Here is a 26,705-nt window from a genome sequence, read left to right as displayed (position 1 = left end):
TAAATTACTGCCCCTTTAAATAAAAAACGTCACTGTAGGGGCGTTACCTACATGCATGACAGACACAAACCTGCCCCAACAAAATTGAAGAACATCATTAGGACGTTGCTTTTCCTTCCAATCAAATATGGGTGTGCGTGTTGTAGCTCTTAATAGCATAGACTTCGTTTCCACACGCTGAAGTAGTGGTCGTTTAACCTTGTTTGTCACGCTTCCGTAGTCGATTCGACACAGCTTCAAACACCAACATGTAAGAATTGAAATAATGGATTACATTAGTAATATTACACCACAATGCTCCGTTTAGAGTTCTGCTGCTTTAGCACGTTGTCAAATTGATAGATAAGATTGACCCGCCACTTACCACTGTTTATATAATTATGTTTCCTTTCAGGCAAGCAGCTATGGAAATATCAGCAAAGTACTGTTATAAAGAACTGGAGACATATGGGTCATGCGTTGCCTCAAATCCAACGTCTTGGCAACACAAGTGCCATGACCTAAAACTCAAGGTTTCTCAGTGTACATCATCACAGTAAGTCAATTGATCTATCCTATATACCTATACGTTTTTCCTTGTGCCTGACCATTTAATGTTTACAGTCCAGTGATCCAGAAGATCAGGGAAGACTGCTCCACAGAATTTGAGAAATTTGAGCAATGTCTGAAAGAAAACCTGACCTCACCTACCTCTTGTTCGCCACACGTGACCCGCTTTCTAGGCTGTGCAGACTCCGTTGACCTCAGCAGCGTGGGTAAGACTTTACTGGAATTGCCCTTTCAGATAGCAAAAAGGGCAATTCCTTTTTATCATCATCTTTTAGATAGCAAAGGTCCCGCATAAACACTGGATCATAAAACGTTTTAGATATATTTGTGCAAACTGTGCTGTAAAATATTTCTCTGACACAACTCCATTAACCCTCTAATGATGAGAAATGTCTCTATATGTACTGTATGTCACATGGATTTATATTGTTTTTATGATTTAGAATTATGAAAATGCAAGTCAACTCCAAATTTAGGTCATTATTCAGTATTACTTTGTTTTGACTGTTCAAGGTTATACTGTAACCCCATCTTGTTGATACTAAGGGGGTTAACCATGTACAATTACCATGTTGGAAAATTGAATCAAATTCCACATTTTTTTAACAATTATGCCAATCTCTGCTCTTTTATTCCTAGCTTCTGATTCAAGTTCTGACACATCGTAGGATTCAGCAACTTCCATCGTCAGACCTAACCTCTACACAAGCTGGATTTTTATGTGTCAACTGTGTTTATTTGAATTTATATATATATATATATATATATATGTGGTGAGTGTTCAATATCTGTTCGTCTTACTGTGACCTATTGTGACTGATTTCAAATGTAAAAAAAAAAATAGGAATGCTCTAGCACTGTACATTACACCATTTGAATATCACGTATCCTTGCGTTTGAATAAATAAGTCAGGTTTGCAATGTTTTGTGTACCCCAGTTTTACTTAATTAATATTAGGTTTCCATTATTCATTTGATGTCATAACCCTCTGTTATTTTATGTTGATTATTTATGTCCTTACTGCTGATGCCTTTTCCAGGTCATAGTCAAATATTAAACTGGAATGCATTGCTCCCACACAAACCTGACTATCCGGTCACTGAGCAATAGGGAGTTTGGGAAGATAGGAGAAAAAAGAACAGGTTATTCACCTCTAATCAGCAGGACTACTGAGACAGACAGAGGGAGGAAATTGAGTTATGAACCTTGTGACCATTAAGCAGAACAGACATTTTCTGGTTCAATTATTAAAGGTTTTGGTGTGAGTCATGGAGGAGAAATAGATTGCTTTATTTTTAGGTGAATTATTAGTTCATGCCACGTGAGCGATTGGTAAGTCTTTCATTATTTATTGTATTAAGGACAAATAAGGCAGTTTTACTTTAAAGGTAAAACCGCAGATTGTGTTGAAAGATACATGAACATTAAATTCAAAGCACATCACCTTGCTGTCACTGAACAAAATAGATAAAATGTCATCTAGTACCACACAAATAAGTTACATTCACATTAGTATCACAGTAAAAACGCCATGTATTATTAGAATCAAACAATTTCTTAAAGAGTACCCCAGGCTTCGGCAGATCACTGACATTTAAATGAGACGGGTATCACCTTAATTCTTTTTTGTGCTGTGCCACAGGATGAGTCTGCTCCGATCCTTTCAGCAGCACTTGCTATCCAAAATAAAATTGGATTCTATTTCTATAGATCTACTTTGTGGCACACAAATATCATGCTATAGTTTAAATATTTGCTGATTATCACAGAAGGTACAAAATGTCTACCCAACAGTATCTATGAGGATATTTTTGACAAAGGAAATTATTACAGAAACTGATTGCAACAATTAGGTGTGACACAGTTGTATTCACATTTACAATTGGAATTCATCATTGTGGACTTGAAGACCTAGGTTTTGGGCATTGTAGATCTTTTGGTTGTAATTTACTACACTAAAATTTTACCGATGATATAAAAGCGTAAACTAAAGTAATGAGCACTTATACAACCCTGTTTCCACTTAAGGCTTTTCAAATGACACTGGACGGTCATCTATTTTCTAAATGCAAAAGTAATTTATTTTTGGTCCACAGTTTTTTAGCTGTCATTTGTCAAAAAACATACAATTAGAAATATTAGGGGATTTAAAGATGTCATTCTATCCAGCACAATTTCCTGAGATGACACTCAGGTCTCACAAACATACACACTAACCTGAGAGCAAAACTGTAGTCCCATACATATACTCTTGTATATGCTCCAGCCAACCACACACACCGATAAAAATGAATCCAGACAGAACAAAGAAAGTTCACCAATGTACTAATAGTATTTAGAACCCCGAATGTTTAAAACTACCACAACTCCTACATACATTTAACTTGACTTGATTCATTAAAATTCTGTAACTTATTTATATTTAATGATCGATGTGTGGTTATTGTTTTTCTGTCTCAAAGCGAAGTGAAATATTCTCACCGAGTATGGCATAAATACGATGGAAAAAATAGAAGGCCATTATCATGGAAATTTACAGTGCCCGTAGTTCCAGCATATGATTCTTATTCAGGAAAGCACGAGAGGACATTATGCTAATCAGCAGAGTGATGTTATAACCGTCTGACTTGTGAGGATGTTTTCCAGCAATAAAAGCTCAGGAGTATGTTTGGCTGCAGCCAGTTTAATTGAAAATAGTCCCATAGGCAGGTTGCTTCTCAGGGGGTGAAAGGTGGAACAGGTGGGGTAAAGATGAGAGTTTTTAAGGGTCAGGAGGTGAAGTACGAGTTCTGCATGGAGTACAGACGGTCGATGGGGTTTCCTACTCGTCCTGCCAGGAGACCGGCTTCTCCTGTTGCCAAGAGACAGTCACCAAGGTGACTGAGGCTTCCATCGCTGTCCAAGTCATGGAAGACCGTCTCTGAGTCTGCAGCAAAAAGAAAGAGGAGAATCCAAATATATGTGGTCAACATTTGTCTTTTTCAGTTATACTAAAAAAGGATGTCAGAAATGACTTTAAAGAATGAAAATGTAAATCAAGCTTGAGGCTTTATCAGTGCGTCTTACCGTAGGAGTGGATCTGCTCACTGTTTAGTTGAGGAGGTGTCAGACCATGTCGGAATGGCTCTCCGCCGTAAATGTTGGGGTCCAGAGAAAGTAGCTGCTGACGTGGCAAAGATGGATATCCCAGCATGCTATCCATTCCATGAGTACTAGATCCATCTGGAAAGGTAGAGGTTCATTTTAAATGCTACATTTTTTTTGTCTGCCTTTTTCTAAATCTTTCTCTTACCCTCACTGTCGTCATTGCTTTGACGGCCCCCTCTGCTAGGCCCTCTCCTGCTCCCTCCCAGTTGTTCTTGTTCCTGCTGCTGCTGCTGCTGTTGCTGCTGTCTGCGAGCTATCTTTTTCATCTAGGGCACAAAATAGGATACCCTAAGAATCTCCTATGGGTGTTGACATGTAAAGTGATTGTACATATCTTCAAGGAAGAGACAGTCTGACCTTAGCTCTCTGGTTTTGAAACCACACCTGGACAACCCGCACTGTCAGGCCAGTCTCTGCAGCCAGTGTTTCCCTCACCTACAGGTTAGAGTTTTTCAGTGCTTTTCGGACAACCGAGGATAAAACAATGAACTCTGAAAGGAAAGTCGAGGTCTGTTTGGCATGCTTTTTCACTGATAAGAGGCTGATTCACCCACCTTTCGGCATGGCTTGGCCGATACTTCAAAAGAGGCCTTGAAAGCTCGCCGCTGCTGTGTAGTCAAGATGGTGCGTGGTCTTTTTGAACGCTTGTGCTCTTTGCCTTCATCACCACCTTTCCCACTGCCAGATCCTCCCCCACCATCTTCATCCTCACTTTTCACTGAATAAGACAAAGTGTTGACAAAGCTCAAACTTAAACCCCAGTGCGGTGTGCTCGGCAAGGCAGTTTTGTGGTGTATCACTATTTGGATAATCTCTTTACAATTACTTGTGACCTGACACAAGCTTGAATTCTTTTATTCCCCATCATATTACTTGGTTATTTGGTAAAATGTGGCAGGGCTACGTGTTTACAAAGAGCCATCAGAATTTTTCGGAGAAATACGTTCTATTGTGATTTCTATTAGATAGATGTGGCACAAGTTAAACAGTTTTCCATCAAACACTGCACCTGATTCAGTTGGAGCAGGACTAATCGCAGCAAGCATTTCCCTCTCCTTTTCGTAGTCCATGCGGCAGAGCAGCTGGCCTTCTTTCAACACAAACTCATCACCTCTCTGCAGTCGGCGCTCACACTCGCAGCAGCTGAAGCAGCCCAGGTGGTATACCTGGCCCAGCACACGCATTATCAGCTCAGAGCGTCCAATGACCTGCAGGCAAGCGCTGCACTTCCTTATAAAGAGCCTGAAAGTAGAAAGAAGCAGAGAAACGTGCCCGTATGCGTTCAGATTGGTTGATGTGTGAAAGCAGAAAGGCAGTTAAGGCAATTCAATTTGAAGATACAAACAAGGATCTCTAATATATTTACCCTCATCTGCAATTAACATGTAGATGAGTGAAGCCTCTTAATTAAAGACTGCACAGGCATTACTCAATTCACAGAGCAACAAGGTGAACATCTGTTAAGATGAGTAACAATTGCTTCCAACAGTTTTGTGTTTTGGTTTCTCCCTAATGACAGTAGGTGGCAGTAGTTGGTTGATAATCTACTGCATTTTCCAGCACAAGCCTTAAATGTTGAGAACTTGTTACATTCCAGGTAACCTTATACAAACCATAATCTTAAAAATACATATGCTACTCTGTAAATTAGGTCTTTGTTGGATCCATTTATTTTCCTATTTTTCTTTTGTTCCTCTGTTTCTCCCCCTCTGTGATGTTATAACCTTTCAATTGCTCTCATGCTTCACAATTACTTCCAGTGCCTATTTACATTCACAGGGCCCAAGTCTCTGACTTCAAATTCCTCCCAAATCCCTGTTCTTGCACTTGGTTTCCTCCCCCTCCTTCAGCCTTTTCTGCCAGCATTCCCAGTTTTCCCTCATGCCCTCCAAGCCTGCCTCCCCAGTTCACTGAAACTAATAAAGACAGGATTAATTAGATTGTTGTTTAAACAGTGAGATGGCCAGACAGACGCTGTAAACTCATAACCAGGGATTGGTGATAGCATGGGGTTAATCTCTCTCCTCTCACTTATGCACACAAAACACACACACACACAAACACAGGTACTAGCCCACACATACACATGCATGCATGCAAACCAACATTAGGTCATGCAACAACTGCCTTACTTATTTACTTAAATGCAACACCTATTATTGTGCTGTTGGTTTAGAATAACTCCAGCGAGGTTATAGTTTTAATGCACAAGAACATCAGCATCACTTCTGAAGAATGAGGATCTCAAGAGTAGAAGAGCTCTAGAAACAGTCAAGACTCGTGGATATTGAAATAGCATCACAACAAAACACAGATCTTATTAGGAAGGGAGAGAGAATGAAAAGGGAGGGGAGGAGGAGATGAAGGCTGAGTAATGACCTTCCCAGAATGAGTGAGAGTAAGGTGTTGTTGCCCAAATCTGGAGTGCAAAGACAGAGCCAGGTCTGCACATTAGAGCTTCTAATCTGTGATTCCGTCCCAAACGCAGCTGCTGCAGCTAATCTTTCTCAATCCATCTGCCAAACGCTCTCCTCAAATTCCCCAAATGACAGTGTCTCAAACTTGACACCAAAAACAAAAGTAGGCTACCTGTTGTCAACCCAATAGCCTAATTGTGTGTCTTATGTTTTACTGTCTTTAAACCTACTTTCTAATTATAACGATGCAATGTACTCCAGACGGACAATTCATCTGTAAAAAGGGCAAAATGCTGTGGTAGTCAGTGGTATCGCAAGCATATTCTACAAAGAATAACCCATCAGTATAGTTTTACATCTGAATAGACACTTCAGTATCTTAAATAGTTTCTTTCACTGTGGACAATGCTCAACAGAACAGAATTGTCAGGGCTGCTTGACATAAGACGGTTGATGTGTGTGGTTAACTTCCACACTCCCTAATCAATGTGTACACAGCACGATAGGAATTTACTCAACATGGCACATGAAGGCAACTTGGGGTAACTGCCACAGAGGGGGGTCTGTAAGTAGATCAGTCTAATCCCTCTAATAGAAGTATCATTCGCACATGGTCATGTTTGGGGGGAAGCTTACCAAAATCACAATAAACACGAGAGAGGGCAACCATGCACTTGAGGCAGCCTAAATTTAGCTTCACCACATTTATGCAAACATGTTACAATTTTCTGAGCATTTATAATTCATCTGTTTGGGAATCTGAAGTAATGATTAATAATGCCAATTAAACTGGAAGCTATTTTGTGGGAAAACAAAATGTCAGTTTGTGCATTGCTACATGTCAATGCATATAGAAAGGAATACAAGTGTCAGGACTTTGTTTTGTTCAAGATTCAAAAAAAGGGAATTTAATGTGCAATGCAATGGATTTTTTTTTGAGACGATCGAGGGTTAGAAGGTTAGAGCCCAGAGATTAAAAGATCAAATTCAGAAAGACAGGGATGTGCTGCATTCGTAGAGTTCTGATATCATCACGTGTTTCCTCTTTGTATTTCTCTAGATCCAAGGCATACAACCAGAATCTTTGCCATCTCCCTTAAGCTGTGTCATGTGGCATTGTTTAGCCTGTGAGCTCCGACAAGTTTAACACTGTCTGGACTGAAATACACTCATTTCATAAATATGTATGCGTCTCAGAGCTGTTACAGTTTGGTTCATCCCTGTGTTGTCATGATTAATATTTATACAGGTATTGGTTTGGTTACACTGCATTTAAATTATTCTTGGTTTGGGTGCAGTGGTACTTAAATGCCTTGAAAACACCTGGACTGTTATTTACTCTCAGAATATGATACACTTAGGTCCTGATGTGCTACATTTTGATTCCTGCAAACTTATTGACAGCAACATGTGACACATAACTGGCGCTCCCTGAAAATTAAGGTATAACAAAAGGATTGAGGAGATACAGGAAAAAAGAACAAATCATATGCATCAATCTTACTTTTAAGTTGCATTTTGTTTTTATTCCTTAGGTGTGTGTGCGTGTGTATGCTCGCATGCGTGTATGTGTGTGTGTGTGTGTACACGTATGCGTGCACACTTTTGGCGGATATTGCTCTGTGGAGCAAAATGGCTCAGAGCCAGGGTTCAGTAATCACATCATCTCCTTTTATTAAATCTCCCTGCGCTGCTTCTGTGTTATTAAAATCTCCCAGCATTCCCCACGATACTTGCTACCCAGCCACCACTCTCACACATACGGTTTTGTGTGTGTGCGCGTGTGGGTGTGTATGTGTGTGTGCGTGCGTATGGGTATAGCGATATATCTATATATCTCTATGTCAATAAATATGGGGATATATCAGCCATCTCTCCTTCTATGCACACACACACACATATATATATATATATATATATATCTATCTATATATAAATATATATATGTATGGCTAAATTTTCATATATATATAAATATATATATATATATATATATATATACTCTATATTTCCATGGATAGAAAGACAGACAAATAGATACCACCTCATGCACTCAAGCATAAACTTAAACACAGAGATAACTGTGGTGTAAACACAGATAAGGTGAATGAATGCAAACATACAACAATAAAACAGCGACAGATGCTGTCATTTGCTCAACACATCAACCTTTAATGTCAGTAGTTCGTTAATGACTGCTTTCCAAAGCCAAACCCTCACATATAGTTTTATAGTCTCATTAAAAATTGTTCACAATAGTAAAACTGCAAGTGGATTAGAGAGCAGAATTGATTTTTTCGAAATATTAAAAAAGTCACCAAAAGCCTGTATGACATGCATGGTTTGCATGAAACGTGTTTCTATGTAGGTTTGTGTGTCTTTGATCAAGAATGAATGCTATGTGTCAGGATGTAGATGTGTGTTTGTGAGCGTGAGTGATAGGGTGTGTGTTAGTTTAGATAAAACAGTTAATCCCCAGGCCACCAGAACGCAATATCCTGTCTGCCCGTTTCTCATTTCCTGTCTGACTCTGGTGGAGCGGGAAGCAGCAGGGAGGGGCTGGTGGGGGACAGTGGGGTCCGTTGCCTCAGAAACAGAAGATACAGCAGACTGGTTAGAGAAAAGTCTATGCCAATCTCTCTATCTCTCTCTCTCTCTCTGATGCAGCCCCCTATTCTCACTCTTTTTTCCTTCTCCCTCTCTGCCTTTATTATCTCAGATTTAATAAAGCTGAAGCGAGCAGCTTGTTCTGCCATGAAACATTTATTAGCTGTCTGTTATAAAATTGTTGTGGGGGAGGAAAGATGATGGGGTCTCATCTCACATTATGCAAAAACAGTGGCAATACCAGACGCACGACCCCTTCCACAGACATACACACAAACACACAATATACCAGATAAAAATCAGCCCATCAGTATGCCCTTTCTAAAACTCTCAGATATTTCCTCTTTTCTCTGTTTCCCATTTTGAACCTGTTCTCGATCACTTGAAGTTTTTGCTATATGTTCTTTTACTCATTTTATCAGAACTGATATTAGTCAACAGCACATCATCAAAACAAAACAAAAGACATCAAACTCGCTCATCCCCATTTTGTTTTCTTCTGGCAAACATCCAACCATCATCTGTTGAACTGTTTTGCTCAGGAAAGAGCATTGTGGTGCTTGAAAACTGCAAAAATGCCTATGAATGTAATATTTCGATCCCTTCACATGAGTTTATATATAAATGTGAAAAGGTTTTTTGGAAAATATGTAATGGTGTGCACAAAGACACCTTTTTCTTTCTTTTTTTTTTTTTACTTTTGCACTAACTTTCTCTTACACTAAAGTTTAGAAAACACCACCTTTTGATTTAAGCACATTTATTTGATTAGGGAGAAATATTTGCTTTCAGCAAAATTTGAAGTGGTACAAGTGTGGCTACCCTCGCTGTTGAAACTTTGCATTACCCCCCCTTTGCCGACAGGATAGAACTTTGTCTTCCCCTTTAACATTTCACAAGTCTGCAGAATTTAGAGAAAGGGATCTTTAACCATTCTTCATTACACACACTTCCTAGATTGAATAAAATTGTGGTTCTTCTCTTATGATTTCTTCTATTTTGCTTAATCTACATGTTTTCTTTTGGATTTACATCTAGTGACTGATATGATGATGAAAGAAGGTTTTTTTTTTTTTACACTATTTTTGTGTTTATTAGGGCATATGTGTTGGCCAAATTACCCATTTTTGGTTTACTGGCAAGAAAAGGCCTTGCAAGATTAACAAGGTTTTCAGTGTCTTTGAAGAAACAGGCCCACAGTATCATAGGTGCTGCACCTGCAGTGACTGATGCTGAAAAGCTCAATTGGTGTTTTATCTAACCAAAGCTCACAGTTCCAATACATGTTTATTGTTTATGTTGATGAAATAGAGGGGTCCTTCCCTGACATTCAAAAAGTTCTTGTCGTGCAGCTAATGTCTAAAACTTGCTATGGAGACTTGGTGACCCTCAAGATGTCGAGATGTTCTGTTTTCCAAAAGTGATTTTACTTCCCAGTGCATCGCAGTGCATGGAAAGATAAATATGCATCGTTGTCCGGCTGTGTGGCCACTGGCTGACAGAATTGGACGTCGACATATATCATGCCATATTTATAGCCCCAGGAAAGAGAAAGATACTTTTCTAAGCTGGTCAAACAAGTCATATCATTTAACATTTATTTTAAGGAATTGCTGAAGTAACCAAATATTGAGGCTCAGGGTTTTTTTTTTGGAAAAAAATGTTAATTTACATGAGTTACATGAGACTCATCCCATCTTTTTTCAGACATTTTAACAATCTTTATTAGCGATGATAATAAATTTATCCACGTCTGCAAACATTGCAGTTCTGACATGTCAAAATCAGTCATAATTTACCCATTGAATAACATTCAATAAAAACATTAACTTTTAGTTGTGCCCTGTAAGGAACTTTTTTTGTTTTTTATTTATTACAATAATATCAGTTCTGTTTGGCTCACTATCTTTTACTACGTTGATAAATAAAACATTTAGTTTCAGATAATTGGATGATTCATGTATTTAAACGTATCTGTTTTTTAACACCAACATTAAAACTACTTGAATTTTTAGTTTTTTTAATGAATTATAGTTATGGGCGGCTGGAAATAACAAATAAAAGTGTTTTTAGTTAAACGTTTCTGCCTAAGCACATTTAAAAATAATTTAAAGCATATGATTTTTGTTTAATAATCATTGTGGAGGCCGACAGAAATAAACCTTTGTGATCTGTTTGACGTATTACATAATTTTGTGTTAGTATTTCACAGCAACACACAGTCAGATCTGTCACCCGGGCAGCCGGAGATTTCAATAATTAGTACAGAACCCAATCATTCTCGCCACAATTTCTTCCCTTTCGCCTCCTGAGACACAAGGCAGCGAGTGTGGTGCGGGTGGTGGGGCGATTAAGAGAAAACAAGGGATAAATGGGGAGATAAACTGTTTGGTGTCATCACTGCTATCAATCTCAACAAGAAGGAAATGAGGTTTGGTATACAGAAATATTATTACAAAGGAGACAGTGATGAATGAGGTAATGGATCAAGAGACAGGGAGAGGGATGGCTGATGGGGTGGAGGTGTTGAACGGAAGATGAAATATATTTGCAATCCCTGGATTCAGACTCAGAAGTTCACAAAAAAAAAAAATACACTCAGCAGAACTCTGTTTAGACACTTCATAGTATAGTTATGTGCAGTATATAATTATGCATATTTTAAACTGCAGACAATATTAAACATTTAAATTTCTCTGTGCCTCCCAACCCACATTGCATGGCATTAGTTAGTATCTGCACCAGTCTCCCGCTTGGTGAAGCTGTTTTTATGGTTTCATAGAAGAGTTTTCTAGGTCCTGCATTGCCAGACAGCAGTCTTATTGAGACAAAATTGCTAAGGTTGGAATACTCTGCTTCCAATCATAATACCTTAATTTGACCTATCGATGTTATTTACTATAGTTTTCCAAACCAAATATTAACGATGCAATCTATTTGAAAGGAATTTTTTACTGTCTATAGCAAAAATAAATGTACAATAAACCTTGAATACAATATGGAATAGAAACTATTTTCATACTTCTGTGCTGTACTCGAGCTGTTAAACCTGATTATTAATTTCATCTAGATATTTCCACTGTTGTGCTGAAGCCTTACTTTTGCATTTGGAGCTTTAAAGCAACTATCTTAGAATAATTAGAGAGGGAGTCCTTCAAAAATATTAAAAATGCAAATGCTGAATTAGGTTTCGCCTTCAGGGAGTTAAGCTGAGATGCATTGTGTGGGAGATGGGCTCATATTTCAATGTAAGATTGGTTTTCTAATGTGAATTGTTGTTTCCTGACATGCTTACTTTTTCATCCCAACCCAGTAATTCTAAATCTGGTCTACTGCTCTCATCCTTCCACATGCAAGTTTTACATTTAGCTGAGTTCTAAAGAAAATAAACAATGTTTTCCTCATGGATTATGAGGAAAAGAGTACGTGAGGATGTCCCTCTTAGGGTACGGTACGCTGTGAAGGAGCCGGAGCTTTCGCATGTCTTTGTGCTCAATGACGTAATCAAGCCAGATATGAGCATAAAAATCTCGTAAAGTTTGTAAGATGCTGACTTGATATGAATGTTAAATTAGAATACATAATCTGAATATTACTTTTGTAATTCCAAACATGCAAATATAACTCATAAGTCTGTATCATCATCGAGCAAATGATCTTTCCTGAATCAGATGGAGCACTACCGAAACTGAGTCTCATGTAAAAAGCCGAAAGGGGAAAAAAAAAGAAAAAAAAAAAGCCTGTGTTAATAATTGTGTGAATTCCTCTAAAGTTCTTATGCATTATCCAAATTCCTGGACAACCTTCTCTGTTGCAGTGCACACACCTGCTTTAGATGGGGGAGTGTGTAGTGTAAGGCGCTGATGGACAGTCTGCAGGGAAAACAAGGAGACATTGTTGCTGATCTGCTGAAGGTCACAGACATTACCGTGTGCCAAGTCTGGCACCACCTCACACAACAAGGCAACGCAGCATATGCATAGACAACTAAAACAACGCCGTGACGAATTAAGCACTTACTGTTTATCTGAATCTGCAATTATATTCATTGCACAAGAAAATCAAATTGCCTTTTTCATTCCATCACAGATAATCATGACTCAAATGCAGTTTTGCCTGTACTTTCCCACTCATTTTTACAGACAAACGTCACACAATGGGGCTTTGATCTTCTTCTTTCTCACCCTCTCTCCTCCAGATGCCAGGTACAGTGGGAGAGTCTGTGCTGCTGGATGCCGTCTAACACATTTCAAAACAATGATAACAAGCTCCAGGCTTTTCCTTAAGCTGTCCAAGCAGGAGCTTCCTCTGCAGACACACACTGACTAGCATGGAGTAAAAAAAAAAAAAAGGAAATGACCATGAAAGTATTGCTAAAGCTGAATCATCAAGCAACTGTATACCATCCATTTTATCAGCTGCTATATTTAAAACTATTTTACACTTTGTAAAAGGTTGTCGATGCAAATAAGGTTGTGTATATTTAGGAAATTATTATTGTATACATTTAACAGAAATTTGATTTGGATAGGCAAATTGTTGCCTACGCAAAGTTCAGACAAAATGAATTTGCTGTTGCAAATAAATTAATAATTGTGAAAAGCTTTGATATTGATAGAAGCATTGATCAAATTACAAAAATCTATTTTTTTCTTCATAAAAGGCTAAGATCTTTAAACTGTGTAAGGTTTGAATGCATTTGCATTCAAATTCATTTTACTAAAATAAAGTGATTGATGATTATCTAATTATTATATGTATCTAAATACCTGTGTATATCCCACATACACTCTGATAGTGTCAGCTTCAGTTTTAATTGAATTGAAATGTAAAATTTCCCAACAGCTTGAGTGATTCCAGTGTTGCATGTGTAGTTTTGACCTGTGCCTTTGGTGCAGTTGTTTAGAATAATTGACTTACGGGCCTTATGGGACATCTTAATCACAGGATTTTCTAAACATGGTGGGAGTGCAGAAGTTCAGACCTTTTGCAGAGTTTTCTTATTAATCATATGTTTTGCTCTGAAAACATTAAACAAAAAGTCATTTTTCTTGCAAAACATTCTGGAAGCATTTCTCTGACGGAGACAACAATTAACCAAATCATCAGCACAGGTTAATGTGACATTTTTACGTTGTTCTTTCTTTTTCCTGTGCACAGCTAGTGAACCTATCCCTGGCTCCCTTTGCACCGACTTCCACTGATTATGCACAACCTCTACGAACCCTCCCTTCGACTTAACCTCAAATCCTACCTTAATACTAACCAGAACCTGAACACATGGTCTCATTTGCACCGGGGTTTGACCCTCAACGTCAGAGATCACACGAGAAAACTGTAGGCGATATGTAAATCAAAAGACACCTGAAGTCAATTAAAAAAAACAACAAAAAAACAAAACACTGAGTGTACATTTATAAGTGGGCCGTTTCCAAAGAATAAAGAAAACAGTATTTTTTAAAAGAACGCTTAGTTAGGGAATTGATTTTTCTCATCTTAATGTGTTGATAAATGCGCCTTACTTTTCATAGTCATGCTTGCAGTACAGCAGACGGTCCCTGCAGTAACAGGTCCCGGTGAGTGCGCTCAGACAGACGGCGCACTTGACGCAGGTCTCGTGCCAGGACCGCTCGTTCACGCGCAACAGGAAGCGGTCGGCGATGGGAGACTCGCAGCCCGCGCACACTTCTCCTCCTCCTCTGAAATCTGGACCTGATGGGAGCATATCACTGCCACAGTTACAGCGAAAAGGCCAGAGCTACTTCTGATATATAAATAAAAAGGCTTAAGCCTATCATCTGGCGCAAGCCAACTGTTCTTTCTCCTGATAAGAAAAAAAAAGGGAATATCCCTTTTGATGTTCCAAAAGCAAAAAGGTTACACAACTTTTTTTTTTGATACAAATTGTATTTAAAGTGATTCAAATTTTAACTTCTCGCTTCATTAAAATGACGTGATATTGCGTGACATAAGTAACATCATAATTCCCTTTGACACTGCGCTTGCGACTTTTTTTTTTTATTTATCTCAAATCCAGCATGTAATTTCAAATTAAATCTTAAAGTGTTCTTATATTTACTTACCACTGGGGTGAATTTAGCTCACTCTTTTATATATTTAGAAATTTTCATATGTCGAGCTTTCAAATATATTTCATCGTAGATATTTTTGTTTTAAAAAGCTGCTCATAAAACCCTGTTCATCCGAGTATTGCAACACATAACTCACCAAAAGGTGTAGAGGACGGAGGCTGTTGCAAACAGGACTGCTGGTTCTCTTCAGTTTTCATTCCTTCTCTCCTTCCCTCAGTGTGATCGCTAAAGACATAAAATTACACAATATCGAAGAAATCATTGCAGGACATTCAAACACCGAAGGAAACCACGAGAACACATAAGCCAAAGATGGAAAATTAAGCATCCGTTTTTTTCTTTCTTTTTGTTTTTTCATGCGGCACTGATGTATAGATAATAAATATTCAAAATACAATTTTCAAAAACTATTACATTGGACTAGGTTCAAGTCTTTAAATGCAGGAAAATTTAATGACAAAAATAACAAAAAAATATATATAAAGATATATTTATACATTTATAAAAGTCAACGAATCAAACTTGAACATCAAATATTAGCTTTCGATTCAAACATCTCAGTAGTTCAGCATGAGCCTCAGATTCCTCATTCAGCCCTTACACGCCTACGTTGTATACGCCACTTTTAAAATGTTAATTTTATTTTGAAGTCTACAGTGTTTAGGTTTTATTGAAAAACGAAAAAAAAATATATAAAAAAAATAGCATGCACAAAACGATTTTTATTTCTCCTTCATTTCTATTTTAAATGTTACTAAAACATGCGTATTACTTTAAATATTGAACTTAAATTCAGTTTAAACGTCATATAGGTTTTTAATGGCAACAAAAGTCTTAAATTTATTGTTTTTAAAGTCGTATTGTACCAGATATATTTTTGGTAAAAAAACAAACAAAAACAAAACAAAAGAAAACATAACATTCTAAGTAAAATCGAGTCTCTACATGTATATAAAAAATGCAACTTTGATTTTTTTTTTCAATATAATTTGTTTAGAAAGCGTATTCAGAACAACATAAAGGACTTAAAATAGTTTAGCAAATTTTTCAAACGCTAAAAACGAGATTAATTTAAATATCAGGTTTTGTCTGGACTATCAGACCGTCTGAAATTCCTTCTTATGATAATTCAAACCCCTATAATGGTTATTATAACACATTTTACTTGTAAAACATAGGAAAGAAATATTTGGGCCGTTGTTTCACAAAATAATCAGACTAAGCAAAGAAATTATGCAAATGTACTTAATCTGATTGGGGATTTTTGTTGTGTGGCTTCAATAAAATGATGAATTGATTGCCATTCAATAGGTTGTGAAAGCTTGAAATCCAGTTTTTTCCCCCAACCAGTCAATAAAACGTAGGTTTAATTCTGCCCATTTAGTAATTTAAATGAAACCCTTAACTTTACCGTTAAGTTAAGCATTGTTTGAGTAGTCAAAGTAATAATAATAATAATAATAATAATAAGAATAAGAAGAATAATTAATTTTATTTGAGCTATCCAACAGTTTCATTTAATTTTTTCCCTCAGTCATAAAAAAGTAGGTCAGTAGATTGACTGCATAAGATAAATGTGGACAAAATCCAGGATGAGGAATATATGAGAAATAACTGATAGAAGAAAAACAGTATAAATTTTCCGGACCTCATCCATTCTGTCTAAAAAAAATAAATAAATAAATAAAAAAAAATCAGCAACTATCATTTTATCCTGCACATTTACAGTGAAAAAAACAAGCAAACAAACAAACAAACAAAAAAACATCCCACCCAGAGCGCTTTGCTTTAGAAAAATAAAAGATTGACTCAAGTACAACTTTCTTTTCACCATGCTGCTTTCTCCGACAACCTGTTCCTGGATCTCGGAGTCTTACCTTGAGGTGAAACACACTCCTCCTGAAATCTCGGTGGGCAACATTTAAATCCAGCGAAACTTCCAGCTCGTGTGTGACTGAACAGACGCGGCTATATGGATCGTCCACATGAGCTACTTCACTGTTTGCTTACGGAAAAAATTCCAACATCATGATGCCCCGCAAATACGGTCTATTGTGTCTCCTGATTTCTCCGACAGCCGCGTCGCTCTGGGTTGTGGAGCAAAAAGGGAGCGGAGGGAGGAGATGGACAGAGACGGTGGGAGGGAGAAGGTGCGGAAGATGATGAGAGAAGATGAGCAATAATACGAGCCTATTGATAACTTGGTTGGGGAGGATCTTTTGAATATGTGTTTAGGGTTAGATCAATACTTATAAGGGCACAGTTAAGCAATAACTTTATATTGATATATACCCTCTTGTAGGCTATGACAAATAAATCTGTTGTGGCTTTGATAATATTCTGAATCGTCTTGATTCTGGGTTAAGCAGCAAAAGGGAAATAACTAACTGGTCTAAACAAAATAATACACAAACTGGCTTTACTTCACAATTTCTCTAAGCTTTCTGATTTCAGTGGATGGACATTTATATGTTTGGTGTTTTAAAAATATTATATAAAAAAATAAATAAATAAAAAATGAAACCACGGAATACAAATAGTAAAATGTTTTATTGCTCTTACTGTTATTTTTTTTAAACATGGTTTTGTCCTGCACCGAGCTATCGCCCTCTTGTGTCTAAAGAAGAAAGGTGCATTGATCATAAACCAAAACAGGGATAATAATAATAATAATAATAATAATAGTAATAATAATAATAATAATTAATAGAAATATGACACTATTGATAAAGGCTATGTTTAGTTACATACATTATTACTCTGGAGACTAAAAAAACTGAATAGAAAACAAATAGAAAACCCAACATTTACAATCTTCACATGACAAAACATGATGCTTTTGTGCTGATTTGTATTTTTTAATTGCAAGCACCTGCATGTTACATTCAAATACTGAATACTTAAAAAAAAACAAACAAAAAAACAAAAAACAAAACAAAAAAAAAACCAAACAAACGTGTTCCTGTACTATCTGGTTGTTGTGTTTTCCTGCTGAAAGGTTGACAGTTACAAGAAGAAGATTTAAAGGTACTGTCTCTGACTAAGCATCACCAATAGTTTATTTCAGGCGAGTTTGAAATCATCAACATTTCTAAAAGCTTAGCCTTTTTTTTTTAACATTCAAACATGCTAACGTAGGGGAAATCAAAGTGAATAAAATACAGTAGAAGATGGTTTAAAAAAACAACTACATGAATGTAGTCACTTTTTACTGTTTTAGTCACTGTTTTTTTTTTTTTTTTTTTTTTACACACAGTGTAAAATAATCGCAGTTCTTCAGTGTATGTAAATTGTTATGTTGTCTAAAAGTGTCACCTTCCCTCAAACAAAGAGCTGCTCCTCCTTCTCTGATTGGCTGCGTCTCAGCTTCAAACTAGACAGGATCTTCTGGGCTGGCGAGGTCAGGTTGTGCTCAGCAGAGTTGGTCCTCGGACACGGATGGTGAATGCGGTTCTGTCCAGCACTGTTCAAATTTACATTGTGATCAGCCCGACTCCATCTGGTCGTTTCTTGAGTGGACCTCTCTGTTGTACTGGATGATAATGCAGCTCCTGGTGATGTTGCCGTGGAATCCACTCCCAGCATGTACTGCGCAACCTCTCGGGGACTCAGTGGAACATTGACCGTACCCTCTGCTGTAGTGGTGACCCGGTGGGGTTGCTGGATGATGTCACAGTGGCCCTCTAAGTTTTGCAGGAATCTCTGGGATCCAGGGTCTGGAGAGGAGCTGCGGCTGTTTGCACTACGATAATTTGCCCTTTTGGGAGTCGCTGGCTGTTTCGTTGCACAGTCTGGGTTAGAGAATCGGGTTCCTAGGTTTTGAAACCGGTGATGCTTTACGGGCTGTCTAGTAAAACGATAATGTGGTTGTGTGCCTGAATCCGAGGAAGATATTCCTGTAGCTTTGCCTTGAGGATTGCTTGATGTTGCTTTCATAGCCAGGACTAGGGTGAAGAAAGAACATAAATGTGTAATTTGCTAAATTACGTCAGTCCTAGGAGAGATTACTGGTTATTTATCTTGCATGTTTGTTAGACAAATTAAGAAAACCTTGCCTTGTCTGAACTATATTGTAGAAAGAACCACATTTATCTTATTTCTCAATTTGAAACTGAAAAAAAAGAAGAAATAAAAACATGTATGTTATTGATTTGAGATCTACAGCCTATGCAGCTGTATGCTCTTGGTCAGTTGTGACTTGAAATATAAGAGGTTCTTGAAGATGAAACCACACAAAGAAGCAAAGCAACAGAAAAGCAAGCAGCAAAGAGTAGTGTGAGCTTCCTGTGCAGCAAAAAAGACAAGTTCCCTTATTTTGCTGTCATTTTTAAAAGACACACAAATGATTTCTAATGTTAATCATTGGTAATCAATGTGGTTAAATGTGATTATATATTAAACTGGTGGATTAATATAAATTATTAAGAAATGTAAATGTATATCTGCTTTAGTTTGCCACTTATCATCAAAGGGAAGTGTTAGTCCTAAAAATAACTAGAGGAAATGAGCTGAAACAAGAAATGACAACAGAACTTGTGGCTGTTGACACCCACAGCATCAAGTGGTAAGAAACCTACTCTTACTTTGACGTCAATAGCAACGTGTTGGTTTGATACATGCATTTTGAGACCAGCCTAATTAAAACATGCCGTCAACAGGAATCAACAAAATGTATATCATTTCTATTTGTTTGTTCAGGAACATCTGCTTGAACCCCACATCTGCCTACCTGCGGTCTCACTGGCTTCAGGGCCGAGCTGGTCCACTGCCTCATTGGATGAAGACTTGTCAGATATATAACCCTCGCTCGAGTCTCTCTTGATAACTCGGCTCTGTTGGAATGATACAAGTTGAGGTGGATTTCTGGGAGCGTTTACTGGTCGCTTCTAATCCTACTCTACTTCAGTCTGGGATAGATGGGATATAGTGGGGAAATCGCTACGTTGGGTACAGTAATTTGGAGCTCTTAATCTAAATGTTATTATTCTCCCTCTTCCATTAATTTTTGAGTTATTTCTTTGAGCCATTCTAAAGGTTTAAAGTGGGATTCACAGTTATTTTTCAACATTCAAGAACTAAAGGTTGACAGAACACACAAAGCAGGGCTTTAAGCAGAAATACAGCAGCTGAGCAGCTTTCTAATCTTAAAGAAATTAGCAAAAGGTTAATGTGCTACGGCTAAGTAAAAGAAGTGCAAAGTGTATGCCAGGGACACGTGACTTATCCTTTTAAGACCAAGGTACTTACCTCTAGGGACTGTGGACGCTCTTTGGAGGAAGTGTCAAGTTCCAAGTCTGCATCGACTCCATCCAGGGGACAGGAAGCTCTGGGTGGGGTTTCTGGGAGAGGCGCTGTGGGGGCTGGCGGAGGGGGCGTGTTCGTGCTCTGCTCCATGCCAAAAATCCTGTCGTGATGTGCAATGAGGAACTCCACCAGCATCGACTGGTAGCTCGTCTCCAGAAGGGCAATCATCGACATGTCAGTAGACACTAGAGGGCGCAATAAAGTTGGTCCAAACACAATACCTAGATTGCTCGGTGACATCTTGTTATCGTAGTTCTCTGAAACTCTGGGGAGGCAAAAACAATGACAAATGTAAGTACAGCTGCACAGAAAAACGAAGGGACAAGAGTTAGGTTAAGTGAACCTAAAAGTGTATCATGCTTACCTTTGCAGATGAGAAATAAGGTACTGCAAAGTTGAGTAGTAATGTGAAGGGAGCTTCTTCAGTAGCTTTTGTAGTTTGTGAATAATGTCCAGTATCTCGTTGGGCTCTGGTGAGGTTTCCTTTTCACTCAGATGCTGAATGATCTTTCCCAATCCGATGAATTCATTGTACAGGTCAAAGGTTAACAGAGGCTCTGGAAGCTAGAAAGTTTTGTAGTGCAATGATTTATTCAAAAGGGAGCAAGTTGTTGCTGACTATTAATGCTCTTTTAGACAACTAAACTCTGCTTTTAAAGCAAACGATAAATTACACACAATTTTATTAGAACTTCTAGAAGTACCTCCTTGAAGAAGTGCTTTAGGATAGATGTGATGTCATGTGGCGAGTGATCAGAGAGGTCAACCTGGTCCTTTTGTGTCTCAAACGTCTGGCAGAGCTTCTGAATACGAGGTTTGGATCCACTCACACGGTACACCCCCTCAGAAACAACGGCGGACAGCAGTTATTAGACAACAGTTCGGATTCAAGAAGCTACACCGTCTAGGTCAACCTTTTCGAAGATGGTAAATTAATACCTGAACTGAAAGAGCACGACTTTCAATCTCATTTGTGCAGCATCGAACAACAAATGGCACCTCATCCGGCGTGTCTTGTAAAATCACAGAGAGGTCCACTCCAAATACGGTGCCCTTCTTCTGCTCACACTCTAGCTGACACACTTCCATGCACTTTCTGTGGAAAGCCAGCCCACACTGACGTGTAGGAGAACAAGTATTACTATTTTTATTTTTGAAGCACTTTGCTCTTTTGCTCATTTTAGTCTGTATCATTACAGTTTATCTCTCAGACATGATTTCATACCTCCTCACATTCAACCCCACTGACAACAATGTAGTTATCACACTGTTTGCATTTAGCCATCTTGCTCTTCATTTTCCTGAGCCGATGCGTCAGTGCCGCTCGAGAAAACATTCGTGTTTTCACAGACTGGCCATCAGCATAGTCTGTGGACACAGAAAGGAGACACCTTTTGTGAGGTTTAACATCAACGCTTTAACATCAAATGATCTGAACGTGTCCAGTGAGGAAACCGACCTGATTCTGACACCATGTCTGATACTTCCAGGTCGTCCGATGACACTGTCAAAGTAGATCCTGTTTTGGGCAGTCTTCTATGAGCTTAAACAAAAAGAAAAAAGAAGCATGAAAGATGCAAAATTCAAAGTTGACATTTTTATGCAAGTTTTTATTTACAAGGTCAAACGAGGGTCTGCTTTTACCAGGGCTTGAGAGGGATTCCAAACTGCCTCCAATACTCTCACTGTCACTGTGCCCCGTTCTCCCTAAAATGCATCAAAATGTAAGTTAAGAAGAAGAGTTTCAAAAATGGTCATGGCATAATTTTTTGAGCCCTTACTGCCATCAGTGGATCGTTTATAAGGACTGTCCTCTATTGTGGGAACTGAGTCCTGCAGAGGGCTCAGAATGTTGCTGGGTTTTCTTCTGTTGCTTTTAAATGAAAACAAACAAAAAAAAAGTCATTTGATGAGGAGCAAAGTAGAAAAAGGAGCACAAATACATGTAAAACATTGTCTTCCTGCTGCAGTTCCATCAACAACAACAACAACAAAAAAAATTTCAGTCTCTACCTTTTACCCTGAGGAGTGTAGTCTTGAAAGCTGAAGGTTTGGAGAGTTTGCTCAGGCCGTCGCCTGCTGAGGATGTAAAGCAGATAGGGTTCGCCAGGCTCCACATTCCTGCAAGTCAACTCAAGGTTTTGATACCCAAGAGGCACAGACTCCGTTTGCTGCCGCTGGTAGTAGAACATATTGACTGTGACCTGAGGCAAAGAGACGCTGTGAGGTTCAAGCAGGGATCTTGTCCACCATAATCGCCACTATAGTAATACTTCTTAGAAGAACACATTGAGGCAAGATTAACAGTAAGACCTGCAATAATTTATTTACAGATCGTTTGGACACAAGCTGAAAGGAGAGAAAACATTTTTTTTTCTTTATACCAACCTCCTTGAGCAAATTGTCTCCCTGACAGATGAGCTTGCGAATGTGAGTAATGATTCTTTCTTTGGACTTCACTAATTCATCTTGGGTTAACTTGGCGTCACTCACACACTGTCTGTAGAGAAGTTCTGCCTCTAATACCTAGAAGGAACACAGGATTAACCTCAAAGCTCAAAAATCTGTTTCTGTTTTATAAGAGCAAAACGCTGTACTGAAGTTAAATCTACAACTATGTAGATTTAACATAAATAAATTACAGCTTTTCTGTTCCCTTAAAAATGTAAGAACTTCATGGAAAACTGAAGTAGACATTTATAAAAAAAAATAATAATCTGAAACTACAAGCTTAATGTCAAAGTAATTATTAAAATATCTATCAAATCTTAACAAATAAACACAAAACAAACAAGTGTTTGTTTTTTTTCTGAGAAGTGTATTCAATTTGTGTGTTAATAACTTTATGTTAACAAACTTTTGACTGCGCATCATCCTTGGACTTTCTTCTCTTGTCGAGTGTTTTTACTCCAACTGTGTCATCCACCGCTTTCGCTGAGCTTGCCTTTGCCTTTTCAAGCTCATCACAGCGTTGGAAGTATTGATGCTTGGCCTTTTTGAGAGCCGTGACTGCATCACTCTGAAAACAAGAAACAGAGATGCACAACAGAACAAGTAGAAGAAAAACATATTAATAATTTATTTTTTAGCTACTGTCCTAGGAAGCAATGCACAATGCAAATTGAATTACAACCTTCTGCTAGATTTATGAAAAAATATCCTAACATGCATGAGACATGCACTCAGAATAATGGGTATACTGAACAGGATAACATAGAGAGACTCCACAAATATAAGACAGTTACCACTTTATTGTGCACAAATGTGCCTTGTAAAGGTACCAACCAGGTCATATCCAGCCACCTCTTCAGTAACAGTGTTTTGAGTTTGACTAAATGTGTGCGACGATAAGCAGAACGCCACCACAGCTATAAATATACAGCGCATTTCGCTCACCATCTTCCTTTGCGCCCTTGCCCACTGATCTTTAAACTCTCTCCGCCACTTATCGATCTCAGTCCTCTTGTCAGCCAAAGCCTTTGCAACAAAAACAAAGTTCACATCAAACACTTTCTAAAATCTAAAGATGGTTCATTGAAACTCAGACTTTTTGTTACAGTTTACATGCTGGCATCTCTACCTGGTAACACCGGTTTTGCAGGATTTCTGAAGTCCTTCTAGAGGTGAAACTATTCTTTATATCTTGTTCCAAAGTCATGGTGTAGATATACTGTAGTGGCATCATTTCCTGCACAGTAAGAAAAAAAAATGTTAATATGGTTAATATGGTTTTACTACAGCTGATAGGCTATAGTTAAAAGGTCAAACGACACAAGCTTAAATTTGAGGAACAGTATTAAATTGTAGAACATTATGGTCATAAAGAGAACCTTGGTTTCATTAGTTAGCAAAGGCATACCTGTTGCGTCACGCTGACCTTTGCTCCTTCTGCTGCCTTCATCACATTTTTTGCAAATTCTTGCTCTGTCAATGAAAATGGCCAGGTGATATTGACTAAATAAATATAATGTAGGAAAATAAAACTGCATCTTTTATAAAACAATAAAACTATGAAATAAAATATTTACAATTAGCAAATAAAACCATGCATAGAAATGAAGTTTCTCGGTATGTTCTAATGATCTTATCTGAATTATTTTGGTGTTCAGGTCTGGGTCGTTATACGGGAACGCCTCTGGTCCAGGTATTGTTCTTTATCCGTTCTCTCTAAGCTGTCTCTTTGCTGTCATGAATCGGTCCCAAAATGGCAGCACCAGTAGCAAACGTCATGAAGGTGTTTGTGGTATGAATGAGTGAGGGGTGAAGTGTGAACTCAGAGTTAAGGTAAGGAGTGAAAACACAGTTTTGTGGCGCACCAGTGCTGAAGACTAGGGTCTCTAAGATTTTATCAGCCCGTTCTCAGCCTCCGCGATCAGTTTCTGAAGAACTCCAACACCCACGCACATAGTGAGATGCCCCCACCCAAGCTTTGCACTTTTAAAATAATTTATTTGAAAACATTGGGTTGAAGGACTTAATAAAACTCCACAAACAGTGTACTTGTATAAAGTGCCGTGAAGACGGCATAATCTGCTCATCTATTAGTCTGACACTGAGGGGACTGAAACCTTAGGAAACTACTAAGATCTTGTTACATAAAAAGTCAGTGGCCAACCAATGACTCAAAATAAAACCCGTAACATAACCCATAATATTACATAATCCTGTACAAGACATTATTGCCATAGAATAACTAGCAATTCATTGATGTTCTTGTCCCTATTAGTTTTATTTGTAACTAAGTCCTTATTTTAAAATACTATTACTATTGGGAAACATATCTCACAGTGTTACTACATACTATGTAAGCAGTGGTTTTGGCTGAGCTCCACCCAGCATTACATGCAGTTGCACTAGACTGCCTCAGACAGCTTTTGTGGGCAACCCTGTTTTTTTGATCACTTCCTCTAGACTTGTAATCTTTATATCCCTTTCTGGACACTGCACCTGTTCAGGCTGCTCTGAGGGTAATCAGTGTCTGTGTGCTCTGAATGAGCCCCCTCTACTTGAGTACCGTCCTCTTACTTGCTAATCTTTAATCCTTTCTCTGTGTATGTTGTTCGACGGGGAGACGGCAAATGATCAGACAGGCTCAGAAGGTACATTGTTGCAAAATGTGATCTTGTTTTTTCCTGCTGAAATACCGCATGTGAAATACCGACTATGTACGTATCACTTAGAGATCAAAGTTATGCTTTGCTTGTGAAACACAGAAATCCACCAAACAAGCGAAATACATTAACCTAAACCCAAAAAGCAACTGTCATTTTCCCAAGCTACTTCCTGTTTGGTGTTTCAATTTGCATTTTGTATACAACTGTTGCATTTCAGCCTTTTCTTACCTGTTAGATTTAAATACACCACAGGACAATGAAATCATTTGCATGTTACTCTGCTGCCTCCTTGTTTCAGGTTTTTTCACGAACTCACCCAAGCTGATTCTCTTCTCCATCCAGGCAAGAAGGTCCTTGGCATAGCGGCACCACATCTTGGCGTACTGCAGTGCCGTCTCCACGCCATCCTCACAGCGAAAGAGGGCCAAGTCTGCTTCCTGGGCTGTGAGGGAGTACATCAGCATCACTGTAGGGTCTGTACACTTGGGGATGAATCCAGAGATAACACTGGGTCCGCTGGGCTGCACCCAAAAGCTTCTCCTTCCTGGAGGATCTGATCTACCAGCAGCCGCAGAGAAACATCAATCTAGCCTACGGTGTCAGTCCAAAGACTCCACTCCAAATCAGACAAGACAAAACTAATGAAAAACCAAACAAGGCTTTAAAAAGCAACACAAACCAAGTACAGGAATAATCGATTGCATCTGGAAAGTCATTGCTGCTCGTCAGGATAAGTTGTCGCTTCCAGGTATTTTCAGCAGAATGTAAACATGCCAACGCAGTTCCTGTATCATATAGATAGCTGGCCAAGAAAATAGGGATGTATGTCATAGGGGAGGGCTTACATCAACCACAGGCGAACAGCTCTAGCTAAATAACTTCCCTCCTCTCCTGTGTTCCTCTCTCTGCACGGCCCCTCCCCCTTACACCTGTTCACTGCTGGTCAGCCTTTGAGATCTGAGCCACTTGGTGAGAGCAGAACGACATGACAGAGCTGGTAGGCACTAAGAGACGCTATCATGTCTCAGCTCTACTGTGGTCTGGCTGACAGGCTGTTTGTTTGCCAACCTCTGTGACTTCTTCCTCTCTGACTCATTTCGCCTCTGACTGGGTGATGTATGTGTGACAATCACATGCTCTCCAAAAAGCTCTCCACCAAAACCGTCCAGTCAGTCTCTTCCTTTTCTCTCTGCATTCAAACTCAGCACAATGAAAATAAAGCGTTGCGACTTTCTGGCTTAAAACCTGGAGTTCCTCCAACAACTTATCCCATTTCAGCACTGCCGTTAAGCAAAAATCCCCAGAGGGAGTGCCGTAACTTATCTCAGTAGTTCCTCACTCAGACATGTAGATTTCATTATCCTGTGTTTTGACGTGGACAACAAATCCAATTGTAGCATGCAAAAAAAAAAAAAAAAAAAAAAAAAAAACCCACCGGGGGGTTTTTTTCCCCCCTCCCCTTTTTTCTATGGAA

General features: G+C 38.5%; 3 protein-coding genes across 8 annotated transcripts in view; 1 reads left to right on the top strand and 2 right to left on the bottom strand.

Annotated features, from left to right (window-relative positions):
• Positions 1–70: 70 nt before the first annotated feature.
• chchd5 (coiled-coil-helix-coiled-coil-helix domain containing 5) lies at positions 71–13,466 on the top strand. 2 transcript variants are annotated; one of them, XM_015031209.1, is made up of 4 exons: positions 71–250; positions 395–535; positions 604–755; positions 12,920–13,466. In XM_015031209.1, coding segments are annotated over exons 1-4 (426 nt in total). In that variant the 5' UTR covers positions 71–248; the 3' UTR covers positions 13,051–13,466. The 2 variants fall into 2 exon arrangements, with proteins under 2 accessions (XP_014886695.1, XP_014886696.1); XM_015031210.1 differs by lacking the exon at positions 12,920–13,466 and adding an exon at positions 1,189–1,470 and having other exon boundaries at positions 82–250.
• lmx1al (LIM homeobox transcription factor 1, alpha-like) lies at positions 1,817–17,003 on the bottom strand. The gene is made up of 9 exons (XM_015031206.1): positions 16,691–17,003; positions 14,950–15,038; positions 14,244–14,433; positions 4,707–4,939; positions 4,252–4,415; positions 4,055–4,132; positions 3,843–3,963; positions 3,617–3,772; positions 1,817–3,476 (listed from the first exon to the last, which is right to left on the bottom strand). Exons 1-9 carry the CDS (start codon positions 16,732–16,734, stop codon positions 3,319–3,321), a joined length of 1,233 nt encoding a protein of 410 aa, XP_014886692.1. The 5' UTR covers positions 16,735–17,003; the 3' UTR covers positions 1,817–3,318.
• A 541-nt stretch (positions 17,004–17,544) lies between these two features.
• The window catches only part of gmip (GEM interacting protein), a 16,470-nt gene continuing 7,309 nt past the window's right edge, over positions 17,545–26,705 (bottom strand). For 2 of the 5 annotated variants that reach the window (XM_015031198.1, XM_015031200.1), the window contains 17 exons: positions 25,548–25,673; positions 23,977–24,041; positions 23,698–23,805; positions 23,514–23,594; positions 22,975–23,136; positions 22,506–22,643; positions 22,131–22,321; positions 21,899–21,990; positions 21,762–21,824; positions 21,577–21,660; positions 21,343–21,485; positions 21,057–21,233; positions 20,822–20,959; positions 20,482–20,681; positions 20,061–20,382; positions 19,543–19,645; positions 17,545–18,757 (listed from right to left, as the gene is read on the bottom strand). In XM_015031198.1, coding sequence (XP_014886684.1) covers positions 18,135–18,757; positions 19,543–19,645; positions 20,061–20,382; positions 20,482–20,681; positions 20,822–20,959; positions 21,057–21,233; positions 21,343–21,485; positions 21,577–21,660; positions 21,762–21,824; positions 21,899–21,990; positions 22,131–22,321; positions 22,506–22,643; positions 22,975–23,136; positions 23,514–23,594; positions 23,698–23,805; positions 23,977–24,041; positions 25,548–25,673 — 2,816 coding nt within the window. In that variant the 3' untranslated portion in view covers positions 17,545–18,134. Of the gene's footprint in view, positions 18,758–18,868; positions 18,925–19,542; positions 19,646–20,060; positions 20,383–20,481; positions 20,682–20,821; positions 20,960–21,056; positions 21,234–21,342; positions 21,486–21,576; positions 21,661–21,761; positions 21,825–21,898; positions 21,991–22,130; positions 22,322–22,505; positions 22,644–22,974; positions 23,137–23,513; positions 23,595–23,697; positions 23,806–23,976; positions 24,042–25,547; positions 25,674–25,910; positions 26,659–26,705 lie in introns of those variants that run through there. The other 3 variants (XM_015031201.1, XM_015031202.1, XM_015031199.1) reach the window with 3 other exon arrangements.

This window comes from Poecilia latipinna, unplaced genomic scaffold, assembly GCF_001443285.1.
Source record: "Poecilia latipinna isolate Pla-1442-1.1 unplaced genomic scaffold, P_latipinna-1.0 Scaffold200, whole genome shotgun sequence".
Taxonomy (NCBI): Eukaryota; Metazoa; Chordata; class Actinopteri; order Cyprinodontiformes; family Poeciliidae; genus Poecilia; species Poecilia latipinna.
Note: the sequence above shows the minus strand (reverse complement) of the source record. Positions and strands in the feature narration are given on the sequence as shown.

Excerpts from the sequence above, each read along its gene's own strand:
- chchd5 (XM_015031209.1), top strand. Across the intron at positions 536-603 it reads TCTCAGTGTACATCATCACA|TCCAGTGATCCAGAAGATCA; the intron begins GTAAGTCAATTG and ends TAATGTTTACAG. Across the intron at positions 756-12,919 it reads CGTTGACCTCAGCAGCGTGG|ATGCCAGGTACAGTGGGAGA; the intron begins GTAAGACTTTAC and ends TCTCTCCTCCAG.
- lmx1al (XM_015031206.1), bottom strand. The coding sequence starts at position 16,734 with ATGTTGCCCACCGAGATTTCAGGAGGAGTGTGTTTCACCTCAAG. Across the intron at positions 15,039-16,690 it reads GGAGTGTGTTTCACCTCAAG|CGATCACACTGAGGGAAGGA; the intron begins GTAAGACTCCGA and ends TTATGTCTTTAG. Across the intron at positions 4,133-4,251 it reads CGGCCAAGCCATGCCGAAAG|GTGAGGGAAACACTGGCTGC; the intron begins GTGGGTGAATCA and ends TCTAACCTGTAG.